The 16,691-nt window shown below is 41.5% G+C and overlaps 1 protein-coding gene across 1 annotated transcript in view; it reads right to left on the bottom strand.

Moving 5' to 3' along the window:
• Positions 1–8,261: 8,261 nt before the first annotated feature.
• LOC111954104 (multiple PDZ domain protein-like) overlaps positions 8,262–16,691 on the bottom strand; it is a 73,715-nt gene continuing 65,285 nt past the window's right edge. Inside the window, 10 exon segments of the mRNA XM_070435819.1 lie at positions 8,262–9,509; positions 9,807–9,930; positions 10,196–10,305; positions 10,605–10,709; positions 13,636–13,758; positions 13,976–14,016; positions 14,119–14,221; positions 14,522–14,608; positions 14,942–15,089; positions 16,200–16,393. Of these exon segments, the coding sequence (XP_070291920.1) occupies positions 9,363–9,509; positions 9,807–9,930; positions 10,196–10,305; positions 10,605–10,709; positions 13,636–13,758; positions 13,976–14,016; positions 14,119–14,221; positions 14,522–14,608; positions 14,942–15,089; positions 16,200–16,393 (1,182 nt within the window). The 3' untranslated portion in view covers positions 8,262–9,362.

Raw genomic sequence — 16,691 nt, 5'->3', positions numbered from 1 at the left:
TTTTCCGATGGAACATAGGAAGTTAGTTCTTTTAGCAACATCGCTTGTGCTTGGCGGAGTGTCACTCTTCAAATATAATAGCTGTGCGTTATTGGCTGCAATGACTGCCAATTTAATTCATCTGGTTTTGGCTACCAATATTAACTGGTAGAACAGTCATATCCAAGAATAATAAGGGAAGGATCTAGTGGTACAGTCATATATAGTGACCTGTGATAAGATCTGAATAATCTTCCCATAATTGCCTAGTTCAGGGCAGGACAAAAACATAGCTAAATGTGCCCACCCCCTTTTTACGCGCCTTGGGCACATTTTTTATATGTAGAATTGATCTTAATACAGTCACTCTGGTGTAAAGTAGACCCTATGTAAAATATTGAATTGCATAAGCTTGTGCTTGTGTTAAATGAAGACGCTGAGCATCTAAAAGAGCTTTTCCCCATTTCTCATCCTCAAACAATGAGACCAAGGTCATCATGGCACTCTCATGCAAGCTTTCAGAGCTTCAATCGTTCCGCCAACAGAGCTTGAAGACTGAGTGCATGTACAAATTAAACCTTTTACCCCTTTCCTCTCCAGCCACAGTTTACCAGTTATAGGTTTACTCATGGGCTGAATCCTATCTCCCTGCGTGAGTGGCAATATAATGCCTAACTGAGGGCACATGAAGTAATGACTTTGAGGTAACTGAAAATGAGATGCCAGTTGTTGAAAGGGTAGTAGTTCACCTTCTCTATACAGATGCCCAGTTATTTTAATTCTTTGTTGAACAAGAACATGTACCAGCAATCTCTCAGGGGTTTGGGTAAGATGGGGTTATTATAGAAAGGTGTTTGTTCATATATTGATCTTTTGCCCTCTGTTTGTTTACAGACTTCAATCCATATTATTTAGTGTTTTAATGAAAGGGTTGTTCATGAGACCTAGCAAAGCTTTACTATAAGGTAAAGATGTCAATGAAACAGGGAAGACACTCTTCCTCTATCTGTCTCCAAGAGGGTGAACTTGTTGTATCTTGCCATACCAACCCCAGCCTTTAACTGAGAATGCCCAGTGAAACAACTGGAAGAGAGTAGAGTAAGTCCTCCTTCTGAGTATGGTTTTGCATAAAGTTGTGTTTTCACTCCGGGGGGCTTTCCCTTTCCACTGAAATGAAGAGACCTTCCTATTAAGTTGTTTGAAAAAAACTCTGGGAATAGGAAAGGGCGAGGTTTTGAAAAAGGTACAAGAATTTTGGTAAATATATTCATCTTACACAATTGACACACTCAATAAGAAGAATTGTTAAATCCTACATCTATCCAAATTCTTCCCTAACCTTTTTGAGATGGGGAGTATATTTTGTTTTCAGTGATTAATTGGTCTTAATCATTTCAGAAGGAATTTGCAATCCTAGATATGTCATTTTCTGAGGTTCTCCAGAAAATGTGGTCTAAGATTGGGTTTTGCAATGCTGCCCTGTTAAAAGGCATGATTATACTCTTCTATAGGTTTTTTTTATATCCTCAAAAAGGTCCCATATTCTTTCAGATGTAACTAATGCTCGGGGTGAAATTTCTGGTTTAGTGAGGTAAAGCAAAATGTAATCAGCATATAACGAGACAGATGTTCACGCCCACCTATACGAACACCGTGGATGGAATGATCGACAAGCTTCTGCAAGTGGCTCGGTACGCAAAGAAAAAGGAGAGGACTAGCGGGACAAACTCTGTCTTGTGCCACGTGATAGGAGAACTGGGAGGAGACGTTTCCATTAGTCCAGGATCTGAGCTATCGGACATTTGTACATTCATGTAATCATGACCTACAGTGGGGAGAACAAGTATTTGATACACTGCCGATTTTGCAGGTTTTCCTACTTACAAAGCATGTAGAGGTCTGTAATTTTATCATAGGTACACTTCAACTGTGAGAGACGAATCTAAAACAAAAATCCTGAAAATCACATTGTATGATTTTTAACTAATTAATTTGCATTTATTGCATGACATAAGTATTTGATCACCTACCAACCAGTAAAGAATTCCGTCTCTCACAGCACCTGTTAGTTTTTCTTTAAGAAGCCCTCCTGTTTCTCCACTCATTACCTGTATTAACTGCACCTGTTTGAACTCGTTACCTGTATAAAGACACCTGTCACACACTCAATCAAACAGACTCAACCTCTCCACAATGAGCCAAGACCAGAGAGCTTGTGTAAGGACATCAGGGATAAAATTGTAGACCTGCACAAGGCTGGGAATGGGCTACAGGACAATAGGCAAGCAGCTTGGTGAGAAGGCAACAACTGTTGGTGCAATTATTAGAAAATGGAAGAAGTTCAAGATGACGGTCAATCACCCTCGGTCTGGGGCTCCATGCAAGATCTCACCTCGTGGGGCATCAATGATCATGAGGAAGGTGAGGGATCAGCCACGAACTACAACGGCAGGACCTGGTCAATGACCTGAAGAGAGCTGGGACCACAGCTCATCTAAAGAAAACCATTCGTAAACCACTATGCCGTCATGGATTAAAAATCCTGAGCTCACGCAAGGTCCCCTGCTCAAGCCAGCGCATGTCCAGGCCCGTCTGAAGTTTGCCAATGACCATCTGGATGATCCAGAGGAGGAATGGGAGAAGGTCATGTGGTCTGATGAGACAAAAATAGAGCTTTTTGGTCTAAACTCCAGGCTCCGCCGTGTTTGGAAGAAGAAGAAGGATGAGTACAACCCCAAGAAACACCATCCCAACCGTGAAGCATGGAGGTGGAAACATCATTCTTTGGGGATGCTTTTCTGCAAAGGGGACAGGACGACTGCACCGTATTGAGGGGAGGATGGATGGGGCCATGTATCGCGAGATCTTGGCCAACAACCTCCTTCCCTCAGTAAGAGCATTTGAAGATGGGTCGTAGCTGGGGTCTTCCAGCATGACAACGACCCGAAACACACACCAGGGAGCAACTAAGGAGTGGCCTCCGTAAGAAAGCACTCTCAGGTCCTGGAGTGGCCTAAAGCCAGTCTCCAGATCTGAACCCAATAGAAATCTTTGGAGGGAGCTGAAAGTCCGTATTGCCCAGCGACAGCCTCGAAAACCTGAAGGATCTGGAAAGGTCTGTATGGAGGAGTGGGCCAAAATCCCTGCTGCAGTGTGTGAAACCTGGTCAAGACTACAGGAAACGTATGATCTCTGTAATTGCAAACCAAAGGTTTCGCTTACCCAAATATTAAGTTCTGCTTTTCTGATGTATCAATACTTATGTCATGCAATAAAATGCAAATTTAATATTACTTAAAATCATACAATGTGATTTCTGGATTTTTGTTTTAGATTCCGTTCTCACAGTTTGAAGTGTACCTATGATCAAAATTACAGACCTCTACATGCTTTGTAAGTAGGGAAAACAGATATGAAACCTTATACCCCCTGCCCATAAATCGAGTAGATGGGATGGCAATATCTGTTTTTATTGCTGTCAAATATTGAAATTCCTATACTTTTTTTTTTTTCTTTTCTCAGCTTTTTTATATCTTTAATTTTCTGTCTATGTATTCCCTTTTTTGTTTGTTATTTTCATTCCTCTGTGGTTCTTACATTGAGTTCTTATGTGTTTCTCTTCTATGTTTTTTTGTTATTTCTTTTTTTTCTCTGGTTGTTTTCTTATTCTTCCTTTTTATTTTTTTCTTTATTTTGTTTCTTGATTTTTCTTTTGTTTTTCGTTTTTTTATTGTACATTGTTTTTTTAAAAAAACCACACAAAAAAAAATACTTTGTTTCCACCCAACCTGTACAACTTAGAAGAGATCCCAGAAATAATCTCCACTATCACTTACTCTGCGTTTACATACTGAGGTCCAATAATCATCCTCTGTAAAACTTCAAACAGGTAGTTCCATTCTATGCAGTCAAAAGCTTTTTCCGCATCTAATGAAGCCGCCATTACAGGTTCTTGGTCATTCTCTACATAATGCATAATATTAAATAATCTCCTGATATTCGGTCTATATCAACCAAGTCAGGAAGAACTTTACCTAACCTAAGAGCTATGAGTTTGCAAGAATTTTCTCTGAAGTGTTCGATAAAGATATTGGTCTATACAACCCACAAAGCAGAGGATCTTTCCCAGGTTTTAACAAAACTGTGATCAGTGCTTGTGCAATTGTCTGGGAGCTTTTCTGTCTCTATGACATAATTAAACATATTGCAAAGAGGCTCAATTAGTTTGAATAGAATTCAATAGAGAATCTGTCTAACCCCGTAGATTTTCCCCCAGCAGTGTTGAAAATGGATTTCCTAATTTCCTCAGATGTGATCTCTTTCTCCAAGGACTCTCTATCCTCATCAGTTAAAGCTTGTAAATTGAGTTTGTTCAAAAACTCATGCAGTGTGGCAGGGGCATCCGCTTCAGACCTATCCAATGTTTCATAAAACTCTCTAAAGACTAGATTATTTTCCTCAGGACCCTGAACAGCTGTGTTATTTGGCAGCTTAATAGAGCTAATAACTCTACTAGCTTCCTCTCGCCTTATCTGCCAAGCAAGCAACTTTCCTGCTTGATCTCCACACTTATAGTAGTTTTGTTTTCTTCTCCTAAGTGCGTTTTCGTCAAATGTTACACTATATTCATTTTCCAGATCTCTAATTTCTTTCTCCAACGAATCTACTTGAGCCTTATACATCTTACAAACAACTAAACTAAACAAAATGATTTCCCACCTCAGATATGCAAGGAGAGCTTCCCATCAAATTAGGGGGGAGAGTCTACCTTTTAAATATTGAAAATGTATTTGACCGAGACACGCACTGACAGAAAGACTCATCAAGCTCACATAAAGCATCCGAGCGAGTGAAACAGCCCKCCTCTGTCTCTGTATGCGTAGCACATGTTTCTGATGCTGTCTGGAAAAACAGAGTATGGCATGTCATACTATTTTTGGCCTGACAACATCAGATACATGGGCTACATATAGTAAGACAGAGGGGCGCTGTTTTGCTCTGAATCTTTCTCTGGTGAGATAGTTTCAGCCCCACAGTGCACTGTTCGGATGCTGAAATTATTTCAACATCCCCAAATTATTTGGGACAAACGTTTGAAGGTAACCTACTTTTGGAAGTGATTTGCTTGATAATCAGATGAAAACATCRTGACTGTTAGTGTTCATGCCACATTAAAAGGTAATACATAATTACAGTTAAGTTACGTCTTTTACTATAAAACCGATTAGAACATTTGGGCACGAGCAAGTGCACACAGGAGGCCCTGTGAAAAAAACSCGCCCCTTTATGGAAATAAAATGCACGTCCAACTGATTTGTTCTGCTTATGTACTGCTACTGACATCCTTATATGAAGGCCCCCTTCAGCTGTAACATTCCCATGAGATCATTGTATTCCATAACCAAACTAAAGACTGCTGTAACAAGGGAAAGTACAGTTCTCTGTGCTATATACTCTAATCCATTCCACCGTCCCACTGCACGCCCTCAGGTATTCCAACTATGCGAGGAAATCCTCATTAAGTGGCAATGAACTGAAATGTCATGAGGAGGGTTTTGTAACGTGACGTACCCTACCTTGGCATGTTAGTTGAGTCATAATGGCACTCTCGGTTTCTGTTCACTTAACCTCTCAATGTCCATTGTGTAGTCACACCACAATGTGATACTGTAGTAGGTTTCTGAACAACTGACAGTTACTGGCTTCACAACCATAGACTAAAGCCCAGGGGTTGAAGCATTAGTCAGGGGTTGACGATTGTCCGTTGGGGAAGACATGGAAGTGACTATCGTTGTCAAAACGTATCATATTCATATTTTGGACCCTATTGTGCCCTTACGACTTCTGATAGTTCATTCCAAATTCGAACTTTGTCTGACTTTGCTGGACTCATAAGTGGTCTCATGTCGAGATTAGTCCATCTTAATTTCATAATTTTAGTTGGTGCCTATCCTACCTATTAATTTCTTGATGAAACTAGACCTACACAAAAGATAGTACAGGGCTTGGACTCCTCTCAACATTTGAGGTCTGAAAACGCCTGACACAACATTAACCTCGCTCGCTACAGTAGGCCACTGAAATCTGACCTTGCTCAGCTAAGCGTGACCTGGTCACCACATCTGATCTCACATCTAAGGAACTAGCCCAGACAAGCCTTTCCTCTAGTCWGCCATCCCATGTCTCTTGAGTCTGGAGTGTTTCGGTAACTAACCCACAACCCCACAGGAAATTAAACAGCAGGTGTTTGGAATAGCTCGGCTSTCTGTAGCATGTGTTGGGTTCTTGAGRTGTGGCACTGGGCTAGCAGCTGTAGGCGACAATTCTAGCTAGTAATGCAGTGAAGAAAGGTCCTAATCATGTGGTAATCCATGCAGTAAATGTATATGTTTATACCTTTGTCAGCTATTGTACAGCTATTGTACTGTAAATGCAATGTGATTTATTGCCCATGTTGGTGTGGTGGTATAGGCTAATTGTTGATGCATTTAAATGTTCCTTGGAATCTCGTATTTTCACTTCTGAAGTCGTAAACATGACATGATTGTGTTCAAGTGCTTTTGAAGTCAGAACAATTCTTCAAAATGACATTTTAGCTAACTAGATGAGCTAGCTAACGTCGCAGACATTAAAGTTGGCTAATCTGCTAATGTTGAGAATTGGTCAAACCAGCTACATTGTCCACATTGTCAAAGTTTGACATTGTTTTATATTTTGGTTGAAAAGGTGAAAGGTCAGTAATGAAACGTCACAAGTTGTTATTTCCCAGTTGGAACCTCATATTTCTGAATTTCTAACATCGACGGCAGCACGTGTTCTTTTTTGTGATGCTATTTTTTATTTGTGGTTCTTAGGTTTACAATAACAAAATTGTCCATGAATTGATGGATGTCTAAAAAGGAAAGTTTCCCCATCTGAATAGGGGCAATTGGTGGACTGAGTACTTGTTTAGGTTAGGCTTAAATTGTGAAGAAAGGAAACAGGAGATTAAATAGGTCTGGCTGACTTGCGATAGTGGGTTGAGGCCATTCTCCCATGTAATTGTGAATCAGTAACCCCTTGACAACGCCTTAGCTTAGCAATAGCATGYCCACACACYCGCGCMCACGCACGCACAGACATCCCATAGCTCTATCTACAGTAACAAGCCCAGCCAGAGACCTCTTACAAAGGTTTCACCCTTTCAACCGGTCCGCTTGACTTCCCTTGGTAATTGGACACTTCTGTTTTCTGTAAACCAGCTTAAGAAAAGGATTTCATGTGTAGGAGGACTTCACATGGACCACGTGCTATGCTGTAAAACAGCTGTCTGTCTGTATGGTAAATCTAGTCAATCTAACAGTCCACTGGCAACACACTGGTTGAATCAACGTTGTTCCCACGTTATTTCAATGAAATTACATTGAAGCAACATGGAATATGCGTCGAATTGATGTGTGTGCCCAGTCGGATAGCCCCCTTTCTCTACCCTCCCTCTCAACAAGCTTCATAGAATAACCTAGGGTTATTCATTAGGGCATAGACCCAAAAAACGTAAAAACATTTTGTAACAGAAAATAAAAATGTGTTTCTTATTGGATAGCTACATTTTCTTCTTCTTTGGTGCCTAATGAACACGGCCCAGGATGAAGTAATTTAAGACAAGACTCTACTTTCTGATGTATGAACCGACTGAGCAAAACCTGGTTGAATCAATGTTGTTTCCACGTCATTTAAAACAACAGAATTCAATGTGATTACATTGAACCAATGTGGAAAACTGATTGGATTTGAAATATGTTATCAACGTAAGGGAATTTAGTCTTTTTTTCTCACAGCTTTTAACCTAAATCCAATGACATTGAGACATTTTTTTACATTTCACGTTGGATTCACATTAGTTGACAACTCAACCAAATGTAAATCAAAACTAGACGTCGAACTCCTTTAGCTATCTAAGAAAGTATCTGTTTTCATGTACTTTACAATTCTACTTAGATGTGTGGTTTTGGAAAGAAATGTATTAATCATGGGTATGGCCAGCTAATAATATATCAGATATATAATCCACAGTTGCTCCTCACATCCTCAAAAAATAAATAAACATGAATAAAYATGATATATTAGTCAGATGTGAGGGTCTTGTGTCATGCCATGGGCCTCCAATAATAACCCCCAGCTGGCTCATTACCAAGTCTCAATAGAATTCCCATCAACTGTTAAGAACCAGTTAGCCACACAACTGAAAAGCTTATGGACTCTGTGACTTTACCCAAATAGAACACATGAAATCAATCAATAACTGGGGTTTGAAGGTCAATTTTATTAATTCAGCCTGTGAACAACTCAATACTGTGCTGGAGATACTAAGTACACATGTACAGTGGGTGACAAGAGTGTGACTGACGCCATGTTGAATAGGGGATCCATTATTGTGAAACTAGAACATGGTGTATCCAGCTAATGGTTTGAGATAGATAGGGAGCTCCAACTCCTACCAAAGAGTGACCGGGTGTACAGGCWTTTGCTCCAGCCCAACACTAACACACTTGATTAGGCTAATCGTSGTCCATATTGAAGACTGTCAARGGTTGATTATGTGAAACAGCTGTGCAAGTGCTAGGTTGGAGSAAAAGCCTGCATACCCAGTAGCTCTCCAGGACCAGGGTTGGAGACCACTGAGATAGACCATAGAAGTTGGCTGGTTTCACCTTCTATCATATTATGACAAAGTACGGTCATGACAGAAAAAAACGATTAATACTTGAACGTTAAAATTGTGTAAAACAAGGCTTCACATCATCATACGCATTAGCAGCAGTGAATGTCTCATACACACACTCTCCTTTCCCTGACTGTGACCACGTACACACACTTACAGACTTGGTCTGTGTAACTTCTGACCAAGAAACCAAAGATTTCAGACCACGTCCCTTCTGAAAAGGTGCTTTGCATCACAGATAAAATGTTACTCAAACATGATTGAAATGTTATTCAAAGAGTCTAGACTTGCTCACRGTCTCTTCGCTAGAACCACAGTGACTTCAATATCGAAGTGGACGGACAGCAGTTTACAGTAGCATAAGCCTTAAATAATGGCCCTCATTCTATAGAAATCTTTTTCAAGGGCTATTAACCCTAAATATCATAACACTACAGTCCATGTCTGAGCACAGAAAACTAGAGTATAGATGATCTGAGCCACAGTGTCCAGTGAATACTTCAGTCTACCTGCAGTAGCTTCAAATAATATTGATCACAGTGTTTCTTGCTACAAAACAAGGTTAGCGCTTAGGAACATATGGTAGTGTGTGTTCACATTTCAGTATACTTGTACAGTATATKTTTTTTTAGGTGTGTATGCGTGTCTACCTCAAGGTATGATTATTTGTCTATGTGTGCATCTAGGAAAGCACAGTCAGGGTGATTGTTCCTTTGGTCCTCTTCAGGATGCCCACGGCATCCTCGTGGGTGACCCCCTCCAGACTCTGTTCGTTAACAGCCATAATCTGATCCCCCCGCTTCAGATGCCCGTCCTCTGACGCTGCCCCCTGGAGAAAACACACCCACACGCTAGGTTACCACGCTTTCAATTACAACCGTTTTAACTATCAATTCAAAAGGTATAGATTTCATCAATCTTAAAATCACATTTCAAGAATGTTCAAATGAGCTTGCAAGAAATATACAAATCTAGCATTATGAAGCTGTTTACCTTTAGTTTTAATGGGAGGTATTCTAACGTCAGATATGCACAAGCAAATCCCCTGCAGATCTCAGGTCAGAATGCTGACCTGCTTTAGTTAATTATAAAGTATGTTTAGCAAAAAGAGGAGATTTCCCCCAACCTTTCCGAACACGGTTTTCACATAAATGGGCAGGTCTCCGTGTGGGCTTCCGAAGCCACCAACGATGCTGAAGCCCAGTCCGTCTGGGCCTCTGTCCAGTGTGATGGTCTTATATTGAGGAGGTCTGTAGGACGTACAGAAATGTTGTCATTAGATATCTAGATATCAGAGGAGGCTGGTGGGAGGAGCTATAGGAGGAAGGGCTCATTCCATTCCAGTCAATACAATGAGCACGTCCTCCTATAGCTCCTCCCAACAGCCTCCTCTGATAGTTATCGTCTGTTGATGTTTATCGAGCTTTGTACGGGTTTCACAGGAACGACAGTAGTGTGTGTGTGTGTGTGTGTGTGTGTGTGTGTGTGTGTGTGTGTGGGTGTGCGTGCACGTACCCCAGGTCGTCGTGGAAGATGCTAGTAGCAGTAAGACCTGAGACTGAGAGTCCGGTAGCTGTCTGCTCATGAAAGGGGCCAGTCACTGTGGTATCACTCCCTGCTACCACCTGTTGGGTTTTGTGGTTGTAAGATGAGTGATACATGAAAAGGTAATTTGGGTGTTTCATCGTTCAGTTCATCAGCTCAGTTATTGGCCTTTTACAGGAATTTGTCTCGCATTTTAGTAACAACATTAATCATCAACATTTGCAGACAACATGACATAGATGACAGCAAGCACATCAAACAGACAGACAAGCTACAGATAATGCACAGTTATCATTGATGTTGTGAGCATTGTCGCTAAAAGACCAGAACAATCTTACTGTGGTTGGGAGAATGACTGAACGAGAAGTATTTCACTGACCTGAAGCCTGACGGTGCCGGTGGCGTTCTTCAGCAGGGTGAKGGCCTGGCTGTGGCTCATACCCTCAGTAGCGGTCCCACAGATACTGACAATAATGTCACCGATCTGGAGGTCACAAAGAGGTCACGAGGTTCAAATCAAATCAAAATGTATCACTCACATGCTTCGGCAAACAACAACTAACAACTAACAGGGAAAAGCTTACTTACGGACCCTTCCCAACAATGCAGAGAGAAAGAAAATAGAGAAATAATCGAAAAGTAAAACACATAATATTAGGCCGTCATTGTAAATAAGAATTTGTTCTTAACTGACTTGCCTAGTTAAATAGAGGTTAAATAATGTTTTCTTTGATTTAAAACATTAGAAGTAGTAAGGTCATGGCCTGTGTTAACCCCTTGGACACAATGTTTGTAATACCGATACATTTGGGTTAGAGACAGAATACTAAATCGACCCCTAACCCCCAACTGCTAGGCCCTTGTAGGCGTAAACTAAGACGGGCATTGCATTGTATGCCACTTGTTGGAAGGGGTTAGCGGAATGGAGATAGCGGTCTGTGCTGATTGAGAATAGAGATGCATTACCCCTAATCAGTCGGCTTTCAGCCAGGCATCATAAAACAATAGATTCCGGCAATGAAAGTACTGTACTGACTGAAATACTGACTTAGTAATGATACAATGAGATAACAACTGATAACATTAATTTAGGTCATATCTAATACAAGCGAACCATATGTATCAAAACCACTGCTTTGTGTCTTGCCTGTTTTAGTTCACCCTGAAGGAATAACAATGTGATTGTTTCCCATTAAAGTGTAAAAATGAAACAAAAACAGCTTCTTAGCAAGGGCTGTCTGGGAATGGTCTGAGTGGGCTTTTGAAGGGATACCAACATAGATATTCTATTCAAGACATCCACACAGGCCCTCTATTCTGTTACATTTTATGGGTAGAGTTAGATATATGGTCCCAGATGGCTTACTGCTTTAGTATTGTCTGCTGCCAGTCTGTATGTGGGAGCGACAATGGTTAGTTTGTCTGTCCTTCTGCAGGAGGCCATAGGCCATCGCTTTCAGCTGTGAAGGCCCTCGAGCCTAATAGGACCAACCTACGTGATGACTTGAAACTGACTAAGGGGAGTATTTAGACTTGAGATACAATTTTCACGCAAATCCCACATTGACGTCACTGAACGATTTATGAAAAAAGTGAGTACACACAGAKATTTCAAATCTGAATAGCCCAACGCCCCATGTGAACCAGCCACAAGTGAAGGGGTAATACACTTAGTTGTAAATATTCTAGAAGTTGACTTAATACTGATGTTTGTGTTTGCATTTGTGGCTTTGGGGAATTTGTATGACCAACATGTCGACATGTTGAAGCTCCTGATTCCATGTGATCTGCGGAGTCTGACTTTCCATGAGGGTTCTAGAACTCAACCAACAACATAGCCTACATAGCCCTATCCTGTTTATTAAGGATCCGCCCCTTTTTTCAATTTTCGCCTAAAATGACATGCCCAAATCTAACTGCCTGTAGCTCAGGATCTGAAGCAAGGATATGCATATTCTTGATACTATTCGAACGGAAACACGTTGAAGTTTGTGGAAATGAGAAATTAATGTAGGAGAATATAACGCATTAGATCTGGTAAAAGATACTACAAAGAAAACACCAACCGTTTTTTTGTATTTTTTTTGTACCATCATCTTTGAAATGCAAGAGAAAGGCCATAATGTATTATTCCAGCCCAGGCACAATTTAGATTTTGTCCARTAGATGGCAGCAGTGTATTCACAACATTTTTGACTGATTCAATGAACCATTTTATTTCTGTTCAACATTTTGTTCAAGACTGCCCAAATGTGCCTAATTGGAATATTAATAACTATTCAAGTTCATAACTGTGCACTCTCCTCAAACAATAGCATGGTATTCTTTCACTGTAATAGCTACTGCAAATTGGACAGTGCAGTTAGATGTCACATCTGCTCCTGCAACGCCCTCTACTGCTCATCCTGTGTCTCCTTGACCTGCTGCTACTCCCCCAGTACTCTCTCCCTCCCTCTCTCTCTCTGTGTGATTGTGTGGGCGGAGACAGGTGTGCTGGAGTCAGAGTTGATCCCCACCAGCTGCAACCTGTTACATAATCAAGACCTCTACAAATACTCAGCCATGCCAATTCCACACTGACAGATCGTAATCTCTGCTCAGTCAGTCTACGTTTCTAGCCGTTRGTTCCTATTCAGATCCTGTTGTGCCTGTTTTCCTTGCCTGACGCTGTTTTCCTCTCCGCTACAGTTCTGCCCGCTCTGACTCTGGTCCCTGTTTCCAGTCCCACGTCTCGTCATCCTGCTAATCTGTCCTGGATTCCCCACTCTACTACTCCCTTGGATTCCCCTCCGGACCTGCTCACCCTGTCTCAACCCCTCTCGCTCCAGCCTCAGCCTCCGCACCTGGATTCCAGCAACCCGTCTGAGCTTCCCCTGACCTGCACTCCATCTTCCCCCTGTGTTTCAAATACCTTGGTTACTTCATCCCAGTCTCCTCGTCTGAGTCTGCTCTTGGGTTCCCCTCTTCCACTCCGCGTAACAATAGATTAACAAGAATTTAAGATTTCTGCCAATATCAGATATGTCTATGTACTGGGAACTGTTCTTGTTACTTACAACCTCATGCTAATCGCATTAGCCTATATTAGCTCAACCGTCCCGTGGATGGGACACCGATCCCGAAGAAGTGAATAACTTTTCAAGTTCATAACTGTGCACTCTGCTCAAACAATAGCATGGTATTATTTCACTGTAATAGCTACTGTAAATTGGACAGTGCAGTTAGATTACCAAAAATGTAAGCTTTCTGCCAATATCAGATATGTCTACGTCCTCGGGAAATTTTCTTGTTACTTACAACCTCATGCTAATCGCATTAGCGCACATTAGCTCAACCGTCCCGTGGATGGGACACCGATCTGTAGAGATCCTTATTAACAGGACCCTACAGCTGCTGCTGTACCAACCCACCTTGAGTTTGTGTGTCTGGACAACGAGGCTAGTAGGGTTCATCATGGCGATGAAGATGGGAACATCACCCAGGGGACTGCCCACTCCACCCGCAATACTGATGCCCAAGGAATCAGTGGGGCCCTATGAGGAAAGACAACCAATTACACAAAGTACTTCAAAATCCCTACAACCACAAGGTGTAGTAAGTTACCCCCCTGAAGATAAATAAAACACATATAGGAACAGTAGTAGTGAAAAACCAATACAATCCGTATGTTGCATCTATCTTAATACAAGGACAAGCTAAAAACTGTTTTGTTTTTCCAAAAATTGATGAATATTATAAAAGAACACTGACCTTAGTGAATTCAAKACTTCTGATCTCCTGGTGGTCCAGTGCTGTGCAAACAACAACAGGAAACAGACAAAATGAATCAAGACAAATGAATCAAGCCAGCTTCAGTTTTCCAATCCACAACATGTTAACTGAAAATGTCTTACACTCCTGATTTGTGTGTTGTAAGCTGTCACAGTCCACTTGGAGGCTTCCAGAGGAGGCTGACAGAGAGTGAGGGGTCACCTTGCAGCTGCCTGTTTCACTCATCTACCCAAATACAAGGGAAGAGAAACTTAAAATGAATGGCATAAGTTTCTTTCCTTTCCATTTTGGGACTAAGGACTACCAATAGGACATAGAGGCAGGAGAAGAACTGGGGTGTATTCAGTGAGCTGAAATCATCAGAGAGTTGCAGATAGAATTTCAATGAATAGAGCTGACAGGGTGTCCCTATTCTACATGGGTCATATCTGTTAGATGCATTTCTATCTGAACATGCTGTAATGTTGCCCCCCTAAACAGTCCCCAGCATATAATTAAGGTCCAGAAAACAAAATGGCAGCTTACCTGACTGCCCTGTGAGAACCTCCTCTCAGAGTGGAAGGGCCCGGCTTTAAATCTGCCCACCTCCATCACTATGGGTCCCACACCACACTGTAAACATAAACATGTAAACACATAAAATGTTTTTTTAACTAAACAAACCATCAAAATAACAGATGCTAGTGACGTATTCTTCACCAACCGGTGGGAAAAGAGCCAAAACAACACACTTTAACAAATTCCCCAATAGATAAATTATTAACAATTTGTAACTTAATATGAGACAACAAACACATTGAACCAAGCCTGGCCCCAGATCTGTTAGTGCTTTATAGCCAAACCCTGTGGTAATGTATATGTATCGAGCAAGATGGCAAAAATAGATCTGGGACCAGGCTTAATTTGACCCAGATGGGACTTCCCATGGTTCCTATATAGGCTCACCTTCAGCAGCTCGGCCACTAACTCCTGGGTGGCATTTCTGACGTCCTCCTTGTTGACGGACAGGATCTGGTCTCCCTGCATCAGCCTCCCGTCACTCTCCACCACGCCCCCTTTCACTATGTCTGACACAAACACCCCTGTGTCGTTCCTGTTGGGGATAGAAACATCATCATATGAGTGAACCAGGGTTTATGTTATGTTAGTGTGAGTGCTTGGTGTCTCTGTGAATGTGTCTGTCYTTTGTGTGTGAGCGTTTTGTAGTTAGGGTTAGATAGATACAAGATCAAATCAAATGATGTACTTTTAAGTGTCATCATTTTTTGTGTCCTCACAAAATGTTGTATTTAACTAATAGGCTGTGGAAATAATGGTCCTCTCTGAGGAAACTAAAGGTAATGCTATCGTATCTATCTATCTATCTATCTATACTATCTATCTATCTGTCGCCACATGCTGTAGTTGGTTGACATCCATTTTGATTTACCCCAGTAAGAGGCATGCGGTTCAGATCTATAGGTTAAAGTAAAGCAGTTCCAAAGCAGCATAGAATGACCAAATACACTGAAGGCAAACCCGTGTAAAAGCAGCGGGTATCAGCTTGGTGTATGTTGGGTGTGTATGTTGGGCTTGTCATCTACTAGGGCAAGGGCTGGGTATCTTTGGGAATTTTTTCTGTTCCGATACCCGTTCCAGTTATGACTCTTATATTCGGTACCGTTGGAGAATGTTTCCTTATTCGATCCATATGTTGAATGAAAAACACATTTAAATCTTGCAATGCCTAGTATGGTTTTCGAGCAACTAGTCAATTCACTGACCGATGTCAATCACTGAGTGAGAAAGGTCAAACACATTGATCCCTGCTGCTTAACAACCTGTGAACACACACACACACACACACACACACACACACACACACACACACACACACACACACACACACACACACACACACACACACACACACACACACAGCTCTAGTGAGTCTAATAGGGGATTAGTAAATTAGTCTCTGATGGGTTGTGTAATGACTCGACATCCTAAATACTTGAGGGGCCCTCCATCCTAGTAAAAGAAAGCTTATCTCCAACATCCTTACGGACATCCATTTTAGGACATCCATTATTTACGATGTACATTTTAGGACATCCTTGTTAGCGGTGCACATTTTAAGACCTCCTTTTTACGGTGTACATTTCAGGAAATCCCATAAATGTTTTCAGTCAAARGTCCCTAGAAGACTTATAGGTTCTAGTACCTTCTCCCCACGATACTGAGGCCCAGGCCCTGACCGGGCTTCTTGTTCAGCTCCACGGTGAAGGCATCCCACAGGTCCTCCTCCTTGTACTGAGCCTCGTCCCTGTAAACGCTGAGACGCACCCGCTGAGGGGTCTGGCGAAGCACGTTGATAGCTTCGTCATGAGTGGCAACGCGCAGGTCAATGTCATTCACCTGTGGAGAGAGGGAGGGAGGGAGGAGATGAAAGAGGAAGGGATAGAGATATATATATATACATACACATATATATATAGAGAGAGAGATAAAGAGAGAGATATATATATATATATGAGAGAGCGATATAGAGAGAGGAGAAAATAAATCACACGTCAACCATCCAAGGCTTAGCTAAGGTCGACCGCTGTTCAACAGAGTTTAGAATATGAGAATCATGTAGCTATGAGCTTTGCTTTATATCACCTGAACTCCAGAGCGAGAGAGAGATTGCAAGAGAAAGAGAGAGAGAGAGCGA

This window comes from Salvelinus sp. IW2-2015, linkage group LG3 (assembly GCF_002910315.2).
Source record: "Salvelinus sp. IW2-2015 linkage group LG3, ASM291031v2, whole genome shotgun sequence".
NCBI classification, from domain to species: Eukaryota; Metazoa; Chordata; class Actinopteri; order Salmoniformes; family Salmonidae; genus Salvelinus; species Salvelinus sp. IW2-2015.
Note: the sequence above shows the minus strand (reverse complement) of the source record. Positions and strands in the feature narration are given on the sequence as shown.